At 40.0% G+C, this 25,568-nt stretch overlaps 2 protein-coding genes across 2 annotated transcripts; one reads left to right on the top strand and one right to left on the bottom strand.

The window, feature by feature from the left end:
- The first annotated feature begins 887 nt into the window (after positions 1-887).
- Positions 888-15,462, top strand: LOC113067881 (caspase recruitment domain-containing protein 10-like). The gene is made up of 24 exons (XM_026240376.1): positions 888-1,022; positions 2,449-2,670; positions 4,040-4,177; positions 4,948-5,134; positions 5,578-5,716; positions 5,810-5,980; positions 6,056-6,175; positions 6,865-6,990; positions 7,101-7,268; positions 8,524-8,619; positions 8,709-8,745; positions 9,010-9,050; positions 9,139-9,227; positions 9,368-9,414; positions 10,869-10,986; positions 11,098-11,254; positions 11,340-11,463; positions 11,632-11,872; positions 12,351-12,417; positions 12,516-12,618; positions 12,695-12,853; positions 13,047-13,153; positions 13,237-13,352; positions 13,467-15,462. The coding sequence occupies exons 1-24, from the start codon at positions 1,016-1,018 to the stop codon at positions 13,669-13,671; spliced, it is 2,985 nt and encodes a 994-aa protein (XP_026096161.1). The 5' UTR covers positions 888-1,015; the 3' UTR covers positions 13,672-15,462.
- A 922-nt stretch (positions 15,463-16,384) lies between these two features.
- LOC113067880 (alpha-2-macroglobulin-like) lies at positions 16,385-24,603 on the bottom strand. The gene is made up of 34 exons (XM_026240375.1): positions 24,334-24,603; positions 24,011-24,197; positions 23,785-23,941; positions 23,645-23,697; positions 23,511-23,531; positions 23,237-23,402; positions 23,068-23,152; positions 22,842-22,956; positions 22,631-22,751; positions 22,430-22,539; positions 22,177-22,347; positions 21,877-22,104; positions 21,572-21,784; positions 21,351-21,500; positions 21,003-21,128; positions 20,835-20,928; positions 20,277-20,418; positions 19,947-20,172; positions 19,748-19,871; positions 19,545-19,666; positions 19,420-19,471; positions 19,250-19,333; positions 18,990-19,166; positions 18,793-18,868; positions 18,565-18,721; positions 18,202-18,276; positions 17,949-18,111; positions 17,693-17,877; positions 17,393-17,614; positions 17,199-17,320; positions 17,021-17,102; positions 16,852-16,935; positions 16,667-16,772; positions 16,385-16,487 (listed from the first exon to the last, which is right to left on the bottom strand). Exons 1-34 carry the CDS (start codon positions 24,474-24,476, stop codon positions 16,447-16,449), a joined length of 4,380 nt encoding a protein of 1,459 aa, XP_026096160.1. The 5' UTR covers positions 24,477-24,603; the 3' UTR covers positions 16,385-16,446.
- Positions 24,604-25,568: the final 965 nt, after the last annotated feature.

The following is a 25,568-nucleotide window of genomic DNA, read 5'->3' as shown; positions in this document are numbered from 1 at the left end:
AGATAGATAGATAGAACGATAGATAGATAGATAGATAGATAGATAGATAGATAGATAGATAGATAGAACGATAGACAGAACGATAGATAGATAGAACGATAGATAGATAGATAGATAGATAGATAGATAGATAGATAGATAGATAGATAGAACGATAGATAGAACGATAGATAGATAGATAGATAGATAGATAGATAGATAGATAGATAGATAGATAGATAGATAGATAGAACGATAGATAGAAATATAGATAGATAGATAGATAGATAGGTTAGATAGATAGATAGATAGATAGATAGATAGATAGAACGATAGATAGAACGATAGACAGAACGATAGATAGATAGATAGATAGATAGATAGATAGATAGATAGAACGATAGACAGAACGATAGACAGAACGATAGATAGATAGATAGATAGATAGATAGATAGATAGATAGATAGATAGATAGATAGATAGATAGATAGATAGATGTCTCCCTCCAGTGGATCCTCCTCATCCTCACAGACACGCACTAACAGGTCACTGAACTCTCTGACCCGTCTGGAATGTGACTAATCGCCGGAAACTAGTTACAAATTAACACGAGATTGCTTCACCAAGCTCTCGATGGAACCCCGTGGTTTTCACCGTGACTTTCATATTTTATTGCGTGGCTCAGGCATTTTGTGTTTCCCCCGATTTTTTTTAACGCTGACTGGACTGACTGATATTTTTCTAAAACAATTAGACCTACCTTAAATCGATTGGTGAAATGAAACAGTGTGGGTGTCGAGACAGAAAGGCTGACGAATGTTAACGATCATGTCAATATAGCTTCGACTCCTGAGAGAGAGAGAGAGAGAGAGAGAGAGAGAGAGAGAGAGAGAGAGAGAGAGAGAGAGAGAGAGAGAGAGAGAGAGAGAGAGAGAGAGAGAGAGAGTCGCCTCGCTCCTTCACATCTGGTTTTGTCTGTCTGAAGTGTCGCTGTTGTTTTCATTTCTCTCATCTCGATCGTTCCTCAGCTGAATTATGACCGGTAAGACCTTTAACTTTTCTAAATCAACGAATGAATCAAATGTTTTGATGTTGTTCTTTGTTGCTTTTTAAATTTTATTTTGTGTTCTATGTCAGTTAATGTATGTAATGGGAAAATATAATGTAGGATTTAAGTTGAAACTAAACTCATAAACTGGTTGTTGTTTTCACCAGCAGCCTAATTATGAAGATAAGGCACATTACACTGAATTAAACATGATGATTTTACATGCAAAATACTTTTCTGTACAACTTAATTAATGTTTTATTTATAACTTTGGATTAGTGTATTATTAGTTTTGTGTTAGCTTTGTCTTAATATCACTGTATTATTAACAGATGTTTGTAATGCAGCCTATAGTATATGTGCTTGTGTTAGTGTACAGTGATCTGTTGTTGTTCCCAGAACTGGATTCCTTCACTGTGAGACATTCATTGAGATTCCTGCATGTGTTTGGACCTGCCTGGCCTGAACACACACACACACACACACACACACACACACGAACCCCTCAAACACACCCCTAATCTTCAGCATCTCTCAAGAGCAAGATAGCTTGTTTGGAAACAGTATACTCAGTGTATTTATTGTGCTTCTACACAAGAAGAATCACAAATGAGATCTTGTTTATGCCTCAAACCGGGTTCAGGTTTGCAGTTCAGAGTTAGAGATCTCTACGTGAATTCTTTTATAGCTCGGCACCGTTACTGGATGATGGTTGTTTGGGTGTGTTTCATTCATGCGGAGGAATTTTAGAAGTACATAGACAAAGGTGATGATTAAATGAATCGTAACTGATATCTACGCCAAGTCTCCTGAGAAACCATTTTGGTGTGCAGGTACACACAGGCCTGGATGAAAACACAGTTTTTGTTTCTCTGATTATCTCTCATGTTCAGTGAGAGGTCTGCATGGTACTGTCTGCATTCCCCAGCTGTGAGATCTTGTGCTTTTCATGATTGAATTTACAATCTCACATCTGTGTTTATGATCATGTGGATTTAGGATATCACCTTCATCACATGTGTTCACTTAAATCTCATGAGAAAACATGAGATTGGTGTGAATGCAACAAAGTTATTTTTATTTCTTATTAATTATTTTTTATAATGTGATTATTTTAAAAGTATGCATGAAGAATCACCTCTGAACATACCCATGAGTGGAGCATAAATATGTTACAAAAACATACATACAGTTAATAAGATTGTACAATATACACAAGTTCACCAAAACACACTGAAAAGAAAGAAAGAAAGAGAAAAAAAACGCAGAAATTGCTAATTTCGCAATTACAAAGAAACAGCAAGTAACACATTGTAAACTAAAGCAACCACAAAAACAGAAAACAGGCTCAGTTTCTTTGAGGAGCAGCTGCTTGGTGTAATGATCATGAAGCTCATAAACGTGGTGTGTTGTCTCGCAGGTGAATGGCTGCTGGGAGATGAGAGTTCGCTCATGTCTCCGTCAGAGGAGGAGAAGTACGAGGAGCTGTGGGAGCGAGTGGAAGGAGTGCGACACAAACTGACCCGCATTTTAAACCCGGCGAAGCTGACGCCGTACCTGCGGCAATGCAAGGTGATCGACGAGCAGGACGAGGACGAGGTGCTGAACTCCAGTCAGTATCCACTGAGAATCAGCAGAGCCGGTGAGACGCACAACATCACACACACACACACACACACACACACACACGGAGAAGTGATGGACACTGTCCAAACACAAGCCAAGGGACTTCAGTGAAGAAAGAAACCAAAAGCCAGAGAAAAAAAAAAATATATATATTCAAGGTTAAAACAGTGCGAGCATGACTGTCAAAGACCGATTTTAACCCCCAAAAATTCTGCTGAGTGTGAAAATTTGAGTCATAGATAAAGAAAAATTCTATTGCAAGTGTTTGTTTTGTATTATACTACTCTGGACATCTTAAAAAAAATTGGTGAAATTATTGAACCAGTGTCTAATTTGGTTTTGAATAATTTGAGTCAGCTTTGTAATTTAATGGCAAATGTGGGTATAAATGGAAAACAAATGGACTAAAGTATCCAAATCCTGCCAAAAACACAAACAACACAAGCAGTAGAAATTCATGAAATTCATTCACGATACAAATCATTGCAAAGCAACTTTACCAAAAATGAAGTAAGCATTGAAATAAGTACTTCATATTTGATGATTTGTTGAATTTATCTGATGGTTTACACTCTAATGAAAATATTTTCCATTGCTTTATAAAAGTTTGTGCATGAGTTCTTACTGCATTTTCACCATTTCCATTCAAGAATCAGAAGAAAATTATTTTGCATTTGTAGACTGCATCTACTAGACTACACTTTTTGGAAAGTTTTTTTTCAGATGGTTTGTAAAAGGTGTTTATGCATTTTACAATGTTTTGACCAGCTGATTTGGTCAGTGTGTTTTCATAAGAGTGAATCATTTTGCACTTTAGATTCCATTTAATAGATGACTCTTTTATTCAAACATTTACAATTGCAAATGGTTTATTAATTTAATATGTCCTTTAAACGTGTCTTTTCGACATATTTCAGTTGAGTTCTGATTGCATTTCGTCGTCCGCATTTTTTCTGAGATCTTCATAAGATCTTCATTAAAATTTCTCCCATTGGTAATGGAGGGTAAATATTTCAGAGCTTGTAATAAGAAAGTACAGCCGCATTGGGAAATTCTGCCATGTCATAACATTGCATTCAAGTTCGTTCTTTGAAAAAGCTTCAGCCTTACTTCCCTTACATTTTAGTATCTGGAAGAGTCAATAAGGAACCAGATAAGCTTTTCCTCATGTGTAGTGCAAAGGGTTGTAGGTAATATTTAACCCTTTTACCAATGTAATGATCTAGGACGTACTAAACTAGTGTAATATTTATAGTATGTGAATCTGGATGCAAATGTTCCCATTTAAAGAGAATCGGAGAAGGAATCAATGTGCAGTGGAATGTGATTGGTGGGCGGGTGTGCCTCTGTCAGTGTGCAGTGATTTGATTGGCTGTTGTGCTCAGGGCGTTTATTGGATATCCTGAGGGGGCGTGGCGAGCGCGGTCTGCAGGCCTTCATGGAGTCACTGGAGTTTTACCATCCAGAGCAGTTCACTCAGCTGACCGGACGACAGCCGACACAGCGCTGCTCCATCATGCTGGGTGACTACCACTGAATCCACAATCCTACACTTGCACACTACTCATACTATTTCTTTAATGTTTGTGAAATCGCCTCATTTCACTTGTCATTACATCACTTGGAGTGTATATCAATTTATTGCTTTCTGAAGTGAATACAGTAACTGTATATGAAATGGAATATATCATAAATTTCTTCTTCTTCTTTAACTTTTGTATATTTAATATGTCATCCAGGCATTATTTGCATACTATGCACTTTGTGCATACTGTATAATTCAGAGGTATGGCAGCGTAATAAATGAACAGAATAAAATTAAGCAAGTTTATGCTTAAACCGAAAACATTTCCTCAACATTAAGTGGGTTTATATTGAGTTTATGCTAGAAACAAACAAATGTTGCACAATTATGTGGATTTATGCTAGAAGAAGAAATTTATGAAAATTATTTAAAGTTTTGCATAACACAGCAACAAATTCATTCAAATCAACTGGTTTATATGGAGTCCTTCACATGACATGCAAGAAAAAATAAGTAAATTGTGCACACAATTTCGTTAAATTGGATAAAAAGTGAGTTTCTGAGATTTTTCTTAAAAATTAATTAATTCTGATATATTTATTAGGAAACAAGACTTACTGCTAGTTTTGCTTCTTGTGTAACTTGATTTGAGAAATATAAAAAATATATATATATATAGAATAATAATAAAAATACAATAACAAATGAATCAGCTTGCAGCAGCTCTAGCGGTTTGCTGATGTTGTGTGTGTGATGTTGTGTGTGTAGATGAGGAGGGTCCTGAGGGTCTGACTCAGTTTCTGCTGCTGGAGGTTCGTAAGCTGCGAGAGCAGTTGCACTGCAGCCGTGTGTGTGAGCGGCGTCTGTCTCAGCGCTGTCGTGTGGCCGAGGACGAGCGTGGCCGAGCTGAACGCAAAGCACAGGAGCTGCGTCAGGACCGCATACAACTGGAGAGGTGAAGAAAACACACATATCCAATTTCTTCTCAAACCTAGTGTATTTAAAGCAAGTGTATTCTTTCTTTTCAGCCAAAGTCAGTATTGTATCTGGTCGTCAATTTTTAATTCTATGCAAAATGCAATATTCGCAGAGTTATAAGGTCATGTTTTCTACCTTTTTATCAAAACAGCGACAAACGGCATTCTCCCATTTTGCAGAATGTGATATATCCTCTCAACCAATCACAGCACACCATTCTATTCAATCTAGACAGTAACGGCGCTTTGAATACACCAGGCATCCTAGTTTTCCTCATCTACTTTGTAATTTTTGATCAACAAACAAGGGCTGCACGATTAATCGCATGAGATTGTCATGCACATCATAAATATAATTATATATATAATCTGCCAAATGCATAAAGGTAGATCTGTTTGGATGTGTGTGTTTATGTGTCAGGTTGAGGCAGGACTGGGAGTCTGGCAGTCGTGAGTTGGGTTTGCTGAAGGAGAGACATTTGGAGCAGGCTGTGAAATACTCGCGGGCATTAGAGGAACAACGCAGAGCTACAGCGCGTGAGAGAGAACTGCTCACAGAGGTAGACAACATTAATCAACATTTCACACTCCAGATTCACACAGTTCATGTTAGGCTCAAAGTGGGCGTGTCCATGTGGTGATGTCACTGACAGGTGGAGCAGCTCAGGAAGAGATTACAGGAGGTGGAGAAACGAGCTCACGATGGTCCCGCCCCCGTGCTGACTCATCACACGAGCAATGGGGTGTATGACGGCGCCCCCACAGGACCGGTGGAGAAACCACCGCTCCCTGTGAGAAACAGAGAGCTTAACTCTGGAAATCAGGTAAGAGTCATGTGAGGGACCCTGCTGACACTTACCAGAGTGTGTGTCGGTCGTCTGATGTACCGTGTGTTTTAGGCTCTGTTGGACATCCTGAAGCAGGACCGGCGGGAGGCGGCGGAGCAGAGGCAGGAGCTGAGCAGCACCATCGCCCGACTGCAGGCCGAGCTGGAGAGCTCCGAGACTCAGAGAGAGAAAGTAAGAGCAAACCTCTGTGTGTGTGTGCTATTCATCGGCTCAGTGTGAAATCACATACTAGCATCTCACTCATCTTTTGCCAAATATGAAACTTAGAATGCCATTCTGAACTCAGCCTTTGTTTTGTGCACACTGTAAAGTTGGATTTAATGTGCAAATATAGTGTAGTTGGAAAATGTTCTCATTAAAGCTCATTACAAAATGATTTGTATAGTGTTTAATACAATAGAAATGCTTCCATCAGCTTTACAGTAATAAACCGGAACAGTGTTCAACACTCAGTTCATTCAAATCTTCAATTTCAACTATTAACCAGCTCTAAAGAAGATTATATAGTGTCATAAAGTTAAATTATATAAAACGTTATACAATTATATAATATAAAACTATAATACTATATCAGTGATACAAAAATAATAATATAAATGAACAGATTTTATGTGCGTTGGAGTCTGTGAGTCATTGTCACTAATAAAAACTAATTTAATAATTAGTCTTAAACTTTTTCAGTAATACTGTATGTTTTTGTTACTTTTTGTAACTGGATAAGCTATTCTGAAAGTTGGCAGTCTATTTTCTAACCCATGTTACTGAACCTATGGTTATCAATCGATGCATGCATGTTTCTCACCTTATTTATCTATTTATATACATAAATGCAAGAGTACATGTATAATGTGTTTGTGTAGTTGGCGTCTCAGTGTGAGCAGCTGCAGCTGCGTCTCAGGACTCTGCAGCTGGACTGGGAGACGGAGCAGAGCAGGAGTGTGTCCTACTTCAACCAGATCATGGAGCTGGAGAGAGAGAGAGACCAGGTACCGAACACACACACACACACACACACACGCACACACACACACGCACACACACACACACACACACACACAAACATGTGCTTAAACACTTGTGTGTGTGTCTGTTCAAGGCGCTGCGCAGTCGTGACAGTCTGCAGCTGGAGTTCACCGACTGCCTCCTGGACAAGAACCGTCTGCGCAAACGTATCGCGGAGCTACAGACCAGCCTGGAGCAGCTGCAGAGAGAGACCGAGAGAAGCAGAGAGCTGAGAGAGCAGAGCAACACCTGCATGCACTGCGTACGTCTGCATCACTACACACTACACATGGCATGCTTCTGTTTCTCAATTATCTGAAAAAACCCTACTAACTCCCAGCATATACTATACTAAAGCATACTATATGCTATATTGAAATATTGACTATAATGCATAGTGCATTGCACTGTAACAAACTATCTTAGTACCATTCTATACTGAATAGAACTGTACTGTAAATTATACTTTACTGTACTGTACTATACTGCACTATTTACTACACTGCATTGTACCATAATGCACTATTCAATACTGAACTGTACTACACTTCACTGTACTATACTATACTACATTGTACTACATGGTACAATACTGCACTATACTGTATTGTACTACACTGTACTACACTTCACTGTACTACACTATACTACACTGTACTACATGGTACAATACTGCACTATACTGTATTGTACTACACTGTACTACACTTCACTGTACTACACTATACTACACTGTACTACATGGTACAATACTGTACTATACTGTATTGTACTACACTGTACTACACTTCACTGTACTACACTATACTACACTGTACTACATGGTACAATACTGCACTATACTGTATTGTACTACACTGTACTACACTTCACTGTACTACACTATACTACACTGTACTACATGGTACAATACTGCACTATACTGTATTGTACTACACTGTACTACACTTCACTGTACTACACTATACTACACTGTACTACATGGTACAATACTGCACTATACTGTATTGTACTACACTGTACTACACTTCACTGTACTATACTATACTACACTGTACTACATGGTACAATACTGCACTATACTGTATTGTACTACACTGTACTACACTTCACTGTACTACACTATACTACACTGTACTACATGGTACAATACTGCACTATACTGTATTGTACTACACTGTACTACACTTCACTGTACTACACTATACTACACTGTACTACATGGTACAATACTGCACTATACTGTATTGTACTACACTGTACTACACTTCACTGTACTACACTATACTACACTGTACTACATGGTACAATACTGCACTATACTGTATTGTACTACACTGTACTGCATTGTATTGTACTAAAATGTACTATAGTTAGCTACACTGCCCTATACCATACTATACTACACTACACTATACTGGACTGTATTATATTGTATTATACTGTACTGTTCTACAACAACACTTTATACTTTACTATACGTTCACGAACATGTGTGTATGTGTGTGTTTCTGTAGTCCCACCTGTCGTTGTTCAGTGAGGATCAGTGTTTCGGCCCGTGTTGTTCAGTTGATTTGAGTCCCAGTCCACTCACACTCAGAGCTCATCTGAAGGTCAGAGTTCACACACACATAAACACACAGCTGTGTTCTGAGTGCACGTGTGTGTGTTGTTCTCTCATGCTGTTCCTGTGTTTTTACAGTCAACCTCTCGAGCTCAGATCTGTGAGCAGTCTGAAGGTGAGTGTTACTGTGTGAACAGTAATAGTATGTATTTAACTGACACGAATGAGAACAGAATTTGATCTGAATTGAACTGGAAAACAACATTGCTTTCTTCTGTAGAGCTGCTGTACTGCTGAGACTGATTCATAATTGAAGAATTTTAAAACATTAACACTGTTATTGTGTTATTTTGGTACTGTGAAGTGGCTTTGAAACAGTCTGCATTGTGTAAACTTGTTGATGTTAATTATTTGACGCTGTTGTGTGTTTGTGTCGCAGACTCCTGCTGCTCTAATTCAGAGGAGAATCTGCTCACGCCGGTAAATACATATATTATTTGTATATGGATGATGCAGTGATGATCACATCCTGTGTTTGAATCTCACTGTGTGTTTTGTGATTGCGCAGGAGTGTAACACTGAGAAGGACATCAACAGACTCTCCACATTTCCCTTTCCTCCCTGTATGAACTCCATCAACCGCAGAGCAAACGTAGAGTAAGACAAAACAAACACTGCACACGGAGTTAAATACATGAATCTACAGCTGAAGCTTTAGTTTACAGAGATCACTAAACTAGTGAAGGACGACTCCTGATTCATGATTCACTGGCGTCTCACTGTCTGTGTGTTTGCAGGTTTGATCTGAAATCCTGGGGGAGCGAAGAGAACGAGCCACACACAGGTGTGTCAAACAGCTCTCTGTCTGTCTGTGCATCTCAGTCCAAACCTGTCTAACTGTTAGAGGTGTTAGAAAATCAACAACATGATTCTCTGATGTGTCACCATTCTTTGTTCAACGATTCTGAATTGATTCTAAAGAACTGCAGAACTGATTCATTTTTAACCACATTTTATAATTGCAACTTTTTATCTTGCTTTTGTATCTCACAATTCTGAACGTTTTTTTCTCAAGTTGTACGCTCAGAGTTATGCAAACAATGCCAGAATTGTGAGATCTAAACTCAAAAGTCAGAATTCAGATTTTCTCAGAGTTTATATATCGCAACTCAACTCAAATTCTGAGGCATGAAAGCAGTAAAAATGTTGTTGATTAAAAATAATTTGCTCTGTAATGGATTCTTTTTTTAAAGTCATCTGACACTGACTAAATAATAATAATACTAATAATAATACATTTTATTCGTTTTTCTAGAACCCAAAGCGCTACAAACAAATATAATACAAAACTACTATAAAAGCAATACAACGTAGAAAATATAGATAGTAAAATACTCTTTACAGTACAACACAATAAAATAATGCTGACAGTCCATAAAAGCGTTTGATTGATTTAGCAGGTAAGCCAATGAATAGTGCATTACAGTAGCCAATCCTGGAAGTAACAAATGCATGAATAAGCCTTTCAGCTTCAGGTGGAGTGAGGAAAGGCCTAATTCTTGCGATGTTTCTGAGGTGATTGAAAGCAGATTTGGTAATACACTTAATGTGAGAGTCTAGTGTCAGATGAGTGTCAAAAATCACTCCAAGGTTACAAGCCTGAGCAGATGGAAGTACTACAGTCATCCATTATCAAATTCAGAGTGCTACCCTTGAGAATAGCCGCTGGTGCCAATGAGTAGAACCTCTGTTTCAGAACAATTCAATTTTAAAAATTTATGGTGCATCCACGTTTTTATTTCCAGCACAAACTCTGAAAGAATTGTTGAGGTGAAAATTGGATCAGACATGGAGCTGATGTACATTTGGGTGTCATCAGCATAAAAGTGGTACCACAAACCATATTTCCTAATAATTTGTCCCGAAGGAAGCATATACACACTAAACAATATAGGACCCATTACAGATCCTTGAGGAACACCATAATAGACCTGTCCAAATTGCTATACAATACATACATTACAAGTTAACCTAATAAGTGTTCAATAGCAGTTTTTGTGTTATCTTTGGTATTAAATTGGTTTTGAGAATCATTGCAGCTGAAATGTTGGAGTCTTGTCAAAACTGACCCATGTTTTGTATTGTAATGTAAAAATGTCAGATCTTCACCTTTAGAAGCAAATTGAATCCTGGGACTGGTGAAGATTCACATCTCTTCCTTCTTTATGTCTGTGTTCAGTTTGTATTTAGATTGTTAGTAATGGTGTGATTGTGTGCGTGTGTGTGTGTGTGTTGTAGAGGACTCAGACTCGTGTCTGTTGAGTTCGTGGAGCTCTCTGCCATCTCAGCTCTTTCCTTCTGACTTGATCAACATGACTCCAACTCTCCCGATCAAACCTTCATCATCCTCCCCACGGTACGAACCCTTCATCAGCGTTAACATGTTCTTCTCATGTGTGTGTGTTCTTCATGTTTTTTATTTATTTATTTATTTATTTGTCTCATGTTCTTCTCATTTGTTTCTCAGCTTGTCTCTGGCGCTCTCCTCCTCACTCAAAAGCGTCAGTCTGGCCGATGACATCACTATCATTGGAGGAAACCGGACAGGTGTGTTTGTGCAGACGGTCAGGGAGGGTTCACCTGCACAGATCTGCGGCCTGAGGGAGGGCAGTGAACTCCTGGAGGTGAGAGAGACAGAAAACTGTTTCCTGTCAGACAGGAAGTGCCTCCTTCTCTGAAACATATTCAGATCACGTGCTCTGTTGTCAGTTGAAACAGGGGTTGTTCGGCGAGGGTCATGTTCGTCTCAGTCAGTGTACGGCTGAAGTGGCTCATTTCTCACTGCAGTGGTGGACAGAACCAAACGCGCTTAAACACACACACAATCCCGATGGTGAGACGCAAACACATGCTCCATCAGTTTCTAAAAAACCTTCTCAAATCAAGTGTATGTGCATAAACTGATCATTTGAAATTGCATCATGCTCAGATGAAAACCTGAGACTGTGAAAGTTTCATTTTATTTTCTATAATGATGCAGTCTTTTCCTCTCTCGTCTCAGGTTATTCTCGTTTACTCGCTGAGCTCTCATCTCCGTCTTTCACCGGTGCCGACTCCTTCCACGTGCGCGTGAACCTTGACCTCTCTCACCATGGCGACCCACCGTGTCTCCAGGTTTGCTGTGACGACGTGCTGCACGTCACTGACACGCGTTACAATGGTAAATATCAGTGGCGCTGCATCCGCGTGGACAAACACACGGGGGCGCCACTGCAGGCCGGAGCCGTGCCCAACTACAACAGGTACATGATGCACTCAATACATGAGAAATACATGAAGTATTTAAATAGCATCCCTTTAACTCTAGTGACTAAAAATCTATGAAAATGCACATAATTGGTGCTTGTTTGTCATTCTGTTCTATATCCTATCCTACATTTTGTCATATATATATATATATATATATATATATATATATATATATATATATATATATATATATATATATATATATATATATATATATATATATATATAGATTTTAATTCTATAATTAAATGTTTGTTGTCATCATCTCCAGTCACATAGTCTGCTCTAACAAGACAACAACTGCTGACAATATTGAATGAATATTAATTATTAAATAACCACATCACAATTCGGCATACAAAAACATTGGGATGAAGAGCAATCACATTCATATTCAGAAGATGTGGATATTTGATGTTAACCATCTGTCTGGTGTCATATCAACACGTCAGACTCGTGTTTTCTGTTCAGGGCTCAGCAGCTGCTGTTGGTGAGGCTTCGAACGATGGCGCTGGAACAGAATCACTCCAGGAGGAAGGTGTCTGTCTCTCTGTCTCTCTGTCTGTCTGTCTGTCTGTCTGTCTGTCTCTGTCTCTCTCATAGACACTAATCTGTTTGTTTCGTGTCTGTTTGTAGTTCTTTAAGAAAACCTCTGAGCGCCTCCGGCTCATTAAAGCGGTCGCGGCGAACTATCGCAAGAGTGGCTCATCCAGTCCGCTGCTCTACACACTCAGTAACCGTAAGCCCCGCCCACTCTAACCTTGAACCAATCAGAGTGAAGATTGTGAGTTCTGAGTGTGTGTCTGTGTGTGTAGGTCATGAGGAGCAGCTGATCCCGTTCAGTCTGGTTCAGATGGTTGGGGTCTTCAGCAAACGTCCGGTGGTTTTCTCCCCATCTATTCTGTCCCGCGGGATCATCGAGCGACTACTGCAGCCGTCAGAATCCGGTCTGGACTTCAACACCTGCCATCCAGGTACAGCAGCACACCTCCACTGATGACACTAGAAATAACAGCCAGGAGTTACTTTGTCTATTTGAAAATAGTTTGGTTTTAACATTTTTTTAACGTGTATTTGTTAAAAATCTTGATACCTTTAAGTTCACAATTTCAGTAATTTATTATACATTTAATGGATTATTTTCCCCATTGTTATTATCGTGTACAGAGCCAGTTGAAAGCTGTGTTCTTCAGGATAAGAGTGTGTTCCTCATAGACTCCACAGATCAACCACTGGGAATCAAACTACAGAGTATTCAAGAGGTCATTAACCAGGTAAACATTAACACACACACACACACACACACACTGAGAGTCACAGCTGTGTTTTAAAACTTTGTGTCTGTGTGTGTGTTCAGGACAAACACTGTCTGCTTCAGCTGGGCTTGAATCATGTGGAGAATCTCCTGAAGCACAGCATCTATCCCATCATCATCTACATCAAGCCCAAAGACAAGAAGGGACGCAAGTTCAGGTTCGGATCCATGTCCGTCTGTCTCTTGACACTCTAGTCAGACAAAATCTGCCCAACGTTTAGCTCCTGATGTCACACAAACATTAAACCCGATGAAACCTGTGTGTGTTTCAGGAAGCTGTTATCGGGCCAGCGAGAGGAGGACCTGATGGAGGCCTGTCAGATGGAGGAGCTGCAGCTGGAGACTCTTCCTGTGATGTTCAGCACGGTGGAGCCGAACACATGGAGCAGCACGGATGAGCTTCTGGCTGTCATACGCAGCAGCATCCTGAGCCAGCAGAGCGCCATGGTGTGGCTGGAGCAGGAGCGCCTCCAGTAGAGACACATCCTGACATACTCCACATGGTTCATGAACATACCTTTCATATACTCCGTAATGTGAATCAACTAACTTGAATTTTTTTTTTTATAAAAATAAAAATAATGGTATATACATATAGCATATATATATATATACATATATACATATATACACACACATATATACATTTAAATGAGTTAAATGCAGGCAATTTTTTTTTTTAAGTTTAATGCGTAAAAAATATTGTAGGTTATATCCTTTCATATCAAAGCACAAAATAAACTATGTGCATGCAATGTCGTGGTCAGGTAAGTCATGAAGTTACCAAAAAAGAAGTGATTAAATCTGTCTTAAATCTGTGCATGCATGTAATTTATTTTATATAAGTCACATTTAAGAACATGTCACTGTCCTGGAGCAGCCCAGCACTGTCTCCCTCATCTAACACATCTAACACACCCGATTTAACTCGTCAGCTCATTAATAGAGACTTTAAGAGCTGAAGTGGGTCAGAAAAAAGAGTTGAGTGGAAATATGATTCGTCAGATCCACGTCACGTTCAGCAGCAGCAGCTCTTAAAGAAACAGCAACCAAAACAAACTAATAATCAGCTGCTGTGATGTCTGTTAATCAAAGGACAAAGAAAATGAAAAAACTTTTATAACTTTAAGCATTCATCTTTATTTAATTTAGAATTTAGTGTTTGATTATTTCAACTTCTTGATATTTCTGCTGTTTATTATAATGGGTTTATGTGAAGATTGTTTTAAGTTCACTTAAATGTTCAAACTGATATCCCTCAATGATACTGTAATGTTGAATAGCTGTAGTCAGTGGTTAAATATTGGGGGGGGGGGGGTTACAGAAAAGTCAGTATCAGTATCATTGATACTGGCCATCAATCATAAAAGAAGTACCATTAAACAAATATATATACTGTCTTTATGTTGATTGTACATTAATGTGAAATGTGAAGATTGAATGTGAAATTATTTCAATATGAAATTATAAAAAAGCGTGTGCGATTTAATACATTTTTATTGACTGCAGTAATTATATATAAAACGACAAACAATATACAACTGATGCTGGAGAATAGGTTTTATGCACATGTTATATATTATCTTTTTACTAAGCACTTTTTTAAAGTAGTTTTTATTTTATTTTTTATCTGTATTTATTATGATCTCCGACCAGGAGAACGGCACGGCTACATTCATACAGTGTTTAGGATCGACTACCATCAGGTGTTGCTACCATAGAAAACATTTCTGATATTGATCAAATCTGTGAACCATCTGTTAAGTGTATATCTATCTATCTATCGATCTATCTATCTATCTATCTGTCTGTCTATCTGCTTGTGTTTCTCTTAATCAATTCAATAATTCCCGGGGCCCATAAAATGTAGTTTGTGATGACTGTAAAGCAGCTCATGTTCAGAGCTTCTTGCAGATATCAGAGTCATTTCCAGCATCAACCAGCTCCACTCGTGGGACCTTTGGCTGAGAGGAAAAGACCATCTTTTAGATTAACACTTACATCTGAAGGAGCTTCCAGCCCCTTGGGATTTTACATGTCATCTTAAAACACATACAAACTAGGGACATATCTGCTGTGAAGCCTGACCCATGAGAGGCATGTTTGTACTTTTGCCCTCTTTTGCTTCTCTTGTTTTAAACACGTCCTCTATTAAACAACCAAAGAACACTTTTTACAGACTCATATTTAATATTGGTATTTGATGTGTAAATTGTTTTTTTTAACAATATACTTTTAATAAAACATTTGCAAATGGTTGTAAAAGCATTTTCCTGTGTGTTTGGGCTGAGTTTTGTTGTACTTTAAAGTTTTGACCAGCAGTCGTCAGCAGCGTGGCACATTAGTCAGTCGTTTTGCCAAGCAAGGGTTCTTATTCTCTTACACTAAAAAAAATTGAGGATTGCTTCTCAATCTATTCTCAATTTAGTTTGCAATTCCATTCCTTCAAAGCCTTCCAGCCCTGATCTCTGTAGAGCAAAGATGAAAAAGCTAAAAGGAGCCCAACCAAACACAAGTCTCCCTCAGGCGTGAAACTAGACGTGAATCAGCTTCTCTCTCAGAAACCCCACACAAGCTCTTTCTGATCCATCATCCAGTGCTTCATGTAATCTTCTAGCAATCATCTGCACTAATAGCAGCGTTATCAGAAACATTCATTTTCATGCAGTGGAAACGTCTTGATCGAATAAAAGATTTAAAATCATTGTTTGCAAATGTATTATTTAACAGTAGCAGTATTTAAATTCCATTAAGTGACTCTGTGCCTCTTTGCAGGGATGGATTGGGACCAAAAATTGGTCTTGGCATTTTGGCCCAGACCGGCCCACCAGATCACAAATATCACCCGTCCTTCTGCCCTGAATCTATACCAACTCCTCCTCTTTAAAACTACTAATGCCATGTAATGTGTAAGCTAGAGTCAGTGAGAGTTGAAACATTAAATAATGCTGTTTTTCCTCTCACTCAGCTTCTCTGCACCTCCTTTGCGTTTCTTCATGATTACAGTAGCTGCTTTACCACTGTCGGGTCAGATGGGGCTAACAGCTGAGGCCAAAATAGCATTTTCAATACTTTAAAGCAAACTCTGAGTTTTAATGTCAAGTAAGCCTTTTAGGAAGAAATGTATAGGTCCTCTTCCAAAACAAAGCTGTAGTGGATACATCAAAAAAGTCACCAAAACAAATTACATGGTATAAAATCAGCTTTATTTGAGTAATGCTGGAGTCATTCTCTAACTGGTACCGAATCAAATCATGGACAGGGACTTTTGTAGGTGGTCTCAAATGCATCACCTAAAAGATGAACATAAGGAGTTGGATCATGTTCAAGAAATTCAGCCGAAGCAAGGCATGACCAATGGTGTGTTTCCCAAAAGCATCATTAGCCAACTATGATCCCAAGCTCAACTGCACTATTGATAATTATGACCATATTTGCTTTCTGGAAACACCCCAGGATGATGAATACATACTTGGCTGATAGTAGTCATAAACACGGATAACCCCTGGCTTGAGATTTTCCACTGCAAGAACCTGTCTCAGCTGCAGATTGTAACTCATGGGGAAGCATTTGGAAACCTGCAAAACAGAGGATGAACAGCAACACACAGCACATGAGAGGTCAGTTTGTGAATATGTCCAGTGTACACAGTCTCACCTCTTTCAGATACACCAGGACATGATCATCTCTGACATCAACGCGCTCCACAAGCGGGGCAAAGGAATTAGGTGGAGATCCAAGCTGAGACGAAAAGATCATAGTTAACTACACTATTACAAGAAGCCTCAAACATCTCATGACTTTGCAAATCTTAAAAACACCGAACCGGTGACGTATCTGCCGTGAAACCCGACAGGAGCTTAACGTCTACTATAACCATGTTAGTGCTTGACTTTGGGCCATCGTATCTGTAGGGTGTGGAGATAAAGAGGTTTAGTCATCAAGAAAACAGCTTCCCTTAGGAGGAGTCAAACAAGAGCTGGTTTCAAGAAAGTTATTCTTACTTCACCATGAAGTTCAACATAAGATTGGCTCCAAGTGGTTGGCAGTCTCCAGTCACCTTCGCTTCGACACTCAATGTCCTGGCTACTTTATTGGGTGTTGGGATGTTATAGAAACATGCAACCTATAGTATGCAGAGCAAAGAACACAGAATTAGGCCATGCACCACAGAAACAGAGAGAGTACAGATACAGACCTGCACAGACACACAAGTGGATCCCGTTGCTTCAATCCTATATATGCCTGGAACGCTCTCCAGTTGTTTTTCCTGATACAGCAGCCTGTTGTCCAGAGTCACGTCAAAGTTATGAACATCTCCTCCTACCACGGAGGACTGTACAGTAACTGTGCTGGTACCATCCAAGCTGAACACTTGAGTGGCATACATGGACAGAGCCTGAAGAGCCACCACTGTGTCCTACATACAGTAACAAGCACCAGAATAAAACCTCCACTCAGACACAAATGATTGTGGTCATGTTAGCCGGTCAGTCACCTGGGTGGAGGTAAAGCCTCCATAGGGATTCTGCTGGGCCACAAGCCAGTTGACAATGCGGTTAGCATATCCCAGATTAGCCGTCGTGAGAGGCTGTACAGCAAGAACCGCTAGCAGCACATATGAGCTGATCTCCACCGCCAGAGTATCACCAGAAGAAGTCTGAGACCAGTGGAGCTTAGGGCCTTAGGAAAAGACAAAGGATAGAAAGTTGATGCCAAAGAGCCTCGAACATCAACAGGCTGGTGAATATTACCTTCAGAAATGGCAAGGTTGTTCAGGGTGTTTAAAAGCTGTGCTCGAGTGCTGGTCTCTCCTGCCAAACTGAAGGTGTAAGTGAGGAGAGCGGTGGCATAAGTGTTTGCCAGATCGCCAACAACAGGCCTCAAGCATGACAGCGCATTGGTGATGACAAGATCCTGGAGAAAAAAAAAAAAAAAAGATAAACACCTGTCAGACCAGGAGGATCATTTACAAGGAGCTCATACAACTACTGAAGATGTTTTTACCGTGACAGGGACACCGAGTTCAAGCAGCGATGCAGTGATGTAGGCGGTCATTGTCACATTATCATCAACTCCACCCTAAAGCACAACAGCACATGGATTAAAACCACTCTGACAGACTCTATGGCAGTGAACCTCAAATCGGTCTCGCGAGATCCACTCTCCTGCAGAGTTTAGCTCTAACCCTAAATCACACTCCGGAGTTTGCTAATCAATGTCTTCAGGGTCATTATAGAGAGAAAAAACCTTCACAGGAAGGTTTGTTTGATTAAGGTTGGAGCGAAACTCCTCTGGAAAGTGGATCTCACAAGACCGATTTGAGGATCACTGCTCTATGGGGTACATGCCATTTGAGAACATGCATACCTTCATGTCATTGTGGTACAAAGTCCCCCGTTGCGTGAAACAGCCATTTGAACCTTGCTGGCTTATCAGCCAGTCCTTTGCACTCTGAAGGACATTTGGATCGATGAATACAAAGCGTTTCGCTAGACCAAAAGACCTCAGGACAAAGGCAGTCAACCTGGCCATGAAAGTTTCATGACAAACTGATTTCCGAAACCGAGGATACTCAAAGAACAGTGTGATATTCACCATGTGTTTGATTCATCATAACCAAATGTGCTGTATGAACCGTCAGGGTGCTTGTAGTTCAATTGTCCTTGGTATCCTGTTCAGGTCAAATGTTGCATGCATGGTAGCTTAGAGTCGGACAGATTCAATAGTAAGTGCAGGACAGAACGTCCTTAGGATTTAGTCTCCCCAATACACAAAATGCATCTCATCCATACCGCTCTGAAGGTAGCCGGTGGCAGTCTGTCGGATGGCTGCGGTGAGTTGACCGGTGACTTCCAGATACTGCAGGATGTAAATATTGGGAGCAAGAACAATCATATTTTGTTCTCCACAGCCAAATGGCATCTGTAATAACCGATCCAGATTCTTCAGTGCACGGCCCATTATGTCCCCTATGGGAAAGTAAAGAAACTCACATCAGAAAAAGTTGTCCTGGAAAATATCACATCAGTTTCTACTCCGTGAAATTCTTTACCAAGGACTGAAACGGAGCATCTGGCTGATCCCTGGATCACATTTGTTGGAAATGTCAGAATAACGTCTTCAGAAAGAACACTTTCTGAGATCCAAACAGAATAGATTAGCTTTGAGCGCTAGGCTAGTGTTTGAGAGAAAATGTTTGGGAATCACTGAGTGCAAACAAACCCTTTGGACACAGTAACCAGCTCTGGGCATTTGTCCTCTCAACTCCTTCAGGCTAAAAAAAATAAAATAAACACCACATCAGAAGAGAGGCACGGGCTCAAGGAATCGAACTGGTTAACACTTACTAAAACAAGTAGACTTCGAGTGACTACATCAATGCGTCCTCTCTCTGGCACAGTCACAATCTCAGTGCCACATCGAGTCTGGGATTCTTCAGCCAAAGCACTGACCGTCACATTGACAGATCCTGCAGTGACCGACAGCTAGTGAGCAACACCTCACATACTCGTATGCTTCAAATTTTAGAAACAAATGGACCAAAACTGACCAAGAACAGAGGCTAAGAGAACCCACTTAAATGTCTTTCTCCCATTAGCACAGAGACAGGATGAATATGGCTCTTTAAATGGTGTAAGTGTGAAGGCGGAGCTCGTAGCTGGAGTTACTTTAACCTGCCAATGAAAACCAGTAACATGGCGCAAAAACACAGGACCAATCTATGTCCATCTATGAAAAACATGACAGACCATGATGCAATTGGACAGATAGTTGAATACAGTGGCCTTCAGCTCAAAAGACTCTCCACGGATGATGGAATAAGGCAGGGAGAGCTCCAGGAAGAAGGGCTGGAAGACCGTCAGTTTAACAGGAGGAGCCAAACCGAAACCTTTGGAGGACAAGCAAAATGCCTCGGTCTCCCATGTTGTGATAGTGTCAGGAACCGTGAGAGGAACTTGTGTGGATCCAGTGTCTCTGAAGGTTAGCCGAAGACAGAAATAAGAGGGGACAGGAGTTAAATTATTTGGTAGATGGCATCAAGTGTCAACTACTGATTTAACACAAGTTGTTTCACCAACCCCACTTGAGCAAGTTGCCAGATCCATGTTTCTGGAAAGTAAGTCCTGACGGTAATGACAAAAGGGGAACTGCTCCGGTCTCCACTAACTCCTACTGCAGCAAAAGCCATTTCAGGTTTTAGAAAGGCAACAGGACGACCACCTTGCATAAAATGGAGAGATAAGCCATTAATACGAAGACTGACACCCAATTGAGGTTTATCCATTTTCTAATGTTGAAGAACACCCAATATTAGGAGGTGAATCAGTGTGCGTTCATGCAAGTGACAGTAACTCAAACAACGGTGACTTAAAATTGTGCAGTGTGAAATCGGCATAAGTACATTAAGTGGTTCTTGAATTGATTCACAAATCTTGGATTATAAAAGTCCATTTAGGCATTAGTCGTGTATGCACATACACAAACATATACACACACGTAAATATTAGAGTCATATTAAACTTTAAATAAATGTATATCTAAAACCCTTGCATAATCTTGGGGATTGCTTCCTTATCTTGTAGTTGTACTAAATCATATGGCTAATTTTAGCTAGCTAAAGAACCTAAAGGGCATACCATAGAAGTAGTTGCGATAGTAATTCATGTCTCTGTACTTGAGGCACTGAGGGTCTCGGACAGGCAGATTTGTTGCGATCTTCAGTCCCACACTCTGTCAAAGCAACAGATCAAACTACGAGTCACATTCAAAATGGATTACTGACTGATGTGCAGACCATTTTCTACCTTGAAAGCGTCGTAAGCTTGGTCTGTAGGAACAGCTCGACGGGGTCGAACATTCAGGCATTCCTGTTCGTCCTCGACACCAAATGGAAAATCTGATACCCCTTGCACTGGAAGTAAGCCGAACACCTGAGAACATTTTGGGGGGGTGGACGTGAACAAATCAAGTAGTTTTAAGTCATACATCTGTGGAATTCTATCCTTTAAGTTATGCATGTTAATCAAGAGAACTGAAAGATGGACAAATGGTCACAGGATAAGAGGAATAAAACTTAAAAACCCAAATCAACAAGACCAACTGATACCATGTGTCAGATTCAAATCTACATTGTTTAGTAGGAAATCTGATACCGCTTCAGCACTCAGACGTCTTCCTGGCTCCATGATCAGGACACTCTGATCAACAGCACTGAGGCCACACAGGGATCCTGCTTGAGCAGAGACCGTCAAAACATTTCCCTCACCAGGAACAGCTGTAGCTGGAGAGAACTGCAGAGAAACCTGGAACAAGAACCAACACAAGCTGAAGGACAAGTCAAGGCATGCATGTCAAGGGGGGCGCTACGTCATACCTGGTTTTGGAAACACTTTTCTGTGTCAAAGGATGCACTAGCAGCAACTACGTTTTCACTGGGTAGAATGCTGAAGACCAGAATCTGCGCTGCTGGAGGCATATCTACACTGACAGACAGCTGGAATGACACCGCACCACTCATGATGCCATTAGAAGCCCAGGCTTGAACCCTATGAAATCCATGAAGGAGAATAACTCCTTTGGACAAGACCTGACAAGAAATGCAGAGTGCATAATGTGTCAGACAAAGACAAGCATAGCAATCAAAAGGCAAGGAACACTACAAAACCAGTGTCCACTCACCATATAGATGATATCAGTGCTGAAGTCACCAGTCTCACCAACAAATGAATATTTGATGGTTACTGGATAGTTGGCACCGCATTTCAGCGGCTGCTCAAGCTTCACTATTGTCAGTTCACTAAACGTTGGGCTGTAGGGGCTGGCAGATTGAAAAAGCTTTACTATTCTTCTATCTGAAGAGAAGTATGGCGATCTGTAGCCATTAACAGCCTCTGTAGTCGCACTGGCCTGAGGAACAATGAATGGAATTGGTTCCTGTGACAAGTCTTCATTTAAAATAAATGAATACATAAAACTTACCACCAGACTAAGATCAGCTTTAGGGACATCAGCTGTGTTGAGGGAAAAATCGGCAAGTCCATTCTGGTTTGTAGTCACATTCAAAAGCAGTTTGTTGGGCCATTGGCCATTATCCAGGAGATAGACTGCCTTGCTTGCAATTGGTTCCCCATTGAAATAAGATGCTGAAACCTTATGGAAAAAAAAAAAAAAAAAAAAGTTAGGAAAAAACCAATATGAAGGCATCTGTAACAAGTGATGAACTCTTACTTGCCTTTCCAGTAATCAGTGATCCATGGTCAAAGAAATCTGGGAGCTCCAAAAATTTGACCTTACCAACTTCAAATGTAATGGACACGGTTGCGGATTTTGACAGCAGCACATCTGGAAAATGATACAACAAACATGAGGACACCAAATAAATACCAACATCCTCCAAACCCGTGCAACTGCTTCAGATCAGCCAATAGCTCACCTGTTCCCTCCTCAGTGACGTTGGCAGTAATAAGAAACACATCTTGCAGATTATTTTCAAATCTAGTGGTGAAAAACACTGACGTACTGAAGGAAAGGGAGGCACAGCCAGTGTCCTTCATCTGGCAGCAGAACATACATAGTCATATTTTAGTCAACTGCATGCAGAAGAGATAGAGAATAACATATGGGTTGTTTGGCAGTAGTTATACCTCAGCAGTTTTATTGATGCACAGACGAGTCACCCCAGGAACCTCAACGTATGGATATGGCTCACGGCACACTTCCACCAATACCTGACCAGGAACAGGCTGCCCATATGTGTATCTGTGCAGTATTTTAAAGAAACTCTGCATTATATCCCCTTTGAGTAAAAATATCAAGAACAGTCCAACAAGAGAAGAAACATGTCATCAAGTAAACAGAAGTGTCACTCACTTGCTGCAAACCTCAATTTTCAGCCACAGATCTCCAACGCTGTATATCTGTGGTGCGTTTATGGTGACATCAAACTTGGGTAAAACTAAACCAGAAACAAAGCACTTTAAATTAAGACTTCACATCTGCTGGTGTACCACTGCAGAATGTACAGTACATGAAAACTTACCATACTTTTTCACCTCGAAAACCTGGGAGGTCATCCGGTCACCAATAAAAGCCCTCAGTGTGTACATCCCGACCTGAGCTTCAGGGTTTAAACCGTGAGAAAGCTGTAAGATCCACTGCGTTGAGGAAACATTTGTCCACTGACCGATTCGGTTGTTCTGATTGTCCTAGTCAAACAATTAACAGGTCAGAAGAGAAACTAAGTGTACCAAGAGAACATCCAGAAATAAAGCAGACCCATCTAATCAAATACTTGCACTGGAGCGAATTCTCACCTCCACAACTACCAGACTGTACTGTAAGAGACAATAACATTAGACATTAACTTACAATTATGACAAAGGTTGGGCATCTAAAAATGACATGCATTATTTTGCAATTTGTCTGCAGCAAAGAGGTTAGGCCTCACCATTTGATCAAGAGGGACAAATTTAGCATCCATTGTCACAACTCGGAAATTCACTGCAAAAATAAGACGTAAATGAATGTGCTAATTACACCAGGCACTTCAACATCCTGATATTCCTCCAAGGGTCATCTGCAGCTCACCAGATTGTCCTGGATTGTAGATGGGCTTGTCTGTTTGGATGAAGGTCAAAGGCAGGGAAGGTCTGAACATAACTTTCCTCTCTTCGGTCATTTTGAAGCACTTCCCTTTAACTACCACACTCAGTTTCCACACGGTCTCCACATCTACACAAGGAGCCTGAGGGGAAACGTTAAATATACATCAAACTGGACAAATGCTTCACGTTTAACATGATCAGGTTCAGACCTGGAAACGAAAGCAGCGGTAAATTGCTGCAGAAGCATATCTCTGCTGCACAAGATGAGTTGTTCGGTTTTGATCATCAAGCAGAGAAACGGTCATTGTGAGAGACTCATTGGGTTTCAGAAGAATTGCACACAATTTGGCATTAGAGCCAGCCTCGATCACTGCAGGAAAAGTCACCAAGAACCACCTGTGGAAAAAACAGAAATAGAAATTCAGAAGCCATAAAAAAGCCAGGTCAGAGCACGTTGTGTAGATACACATGCACCTAGAGCATAAGACAAATCAATAAAATTGTGTCTACGCTAAAAGCTAGTTGTACTTACGGCCCTGATCTCTGTCCATCAACAGCAAACGGCTCCAATCTTGGTCTATCAACAGCAATCGGTCTTAAGCTGTTTCCATCAACAGCAAAGAAGAAAAGGGCTAAAAGAAGACCTTTCCGAACACAAATCTCCATGACAGCCATGAAGAGCAATCAGCCAAGTCCAGGTGTCGAGTGAGTGTCTCCTTCAGAAACCCAGCTGAACTTCTGCCACAGTCTACCACTGTTCACTGCTCTACAGCTTCTCACAGTCCGTCTCAGTTCTAGTTCAAGGTTCTGGTCTGAAGAGCTTGATTAACTGGTTCAGGTGTGCTTAATTAGGGACCAAACTTATAAGCAAGCATGCAACATATTTACCATGTTTTATTTCCCTTGAGTAGTGTTTAACTCTCTATAACTAGGAAATTTACAATGTTTTATACAATAAACTTTATATTTTAACTATTAAAAATAGTAATTTCCCATTCACTCTTTGATGATTGCATATAAACATGTCAGCTATGTGCAATCTAAGGGTGTGTTCACAACATCTATTTTAACCCTTTGATGTACAACATGGGTCTAAATTGACCCAGCTGAGTTAATTTTTTTTCTTTATCTTTGCAAGAAATTAAATCCATCATTCAGAATTCCAGGAATTCCTCAATTAACTTTTTTTTTTTTATCATCATCACAAGTTCTTATTTATATTTTATACGCTTTTTGAATAAAAGTTTTGGTGTCACTGCCCTTCTTATGCACTGTACAACATGGGTCTAAAACGACCCGTATTCATTTCTTGTTATTTCAGTGATGGATGCGAATTTCTTTTGCTGAATCTCTAAAAGTTGTATAATTGTATAATTTATTATTCCAGATTTTTTATTCCTACATCAATTTTACACACATGGGTCAAAAAAATGACCCTTAGGGAAACTGATATTTGCTTTTTTTTTTCTTTTTTTTTTTACAAGTAGGAACATATTCAGTGCAGAAAACTTTTCACCTGCCCCACATTTCACAAATCAACATGGCTGCTTTTTGTATAAAAAAGCATTTTTATTTGTAAATGTATTAGCACAGAAAAAATATTTGATATACTGTGGAAGATAACAGGACATATATTTGAATGTTTGGCTAAGGTAACTTTGACCTTGAAAACTATTACTAGTGAGACAGAGAAACTTGTCCAGTACTAGCTTGTTGCTAACATATTCTGTTTTAGCTAACTAATGTAAGCTAGGTCAACAAAATAAA

This window comes from Carassius auratus, linkage group LG28B, assembly GCF_003368295.1.
Source record: "Carassius auratus strain Wakin linkage group LG28B, ASM336829v1, whole genome shotgun sequence".
Classification (NCBI taxonomy): domain Eukaryota; kingdom Metazoa; phylum Chordata; class Actinopteri; order Cypriniformes; family Cyprinidae; genus Carassius; species Carassius auratus.
This window is presented reverse-complemented; position numbering and strand designations above follow the sequence as displayed.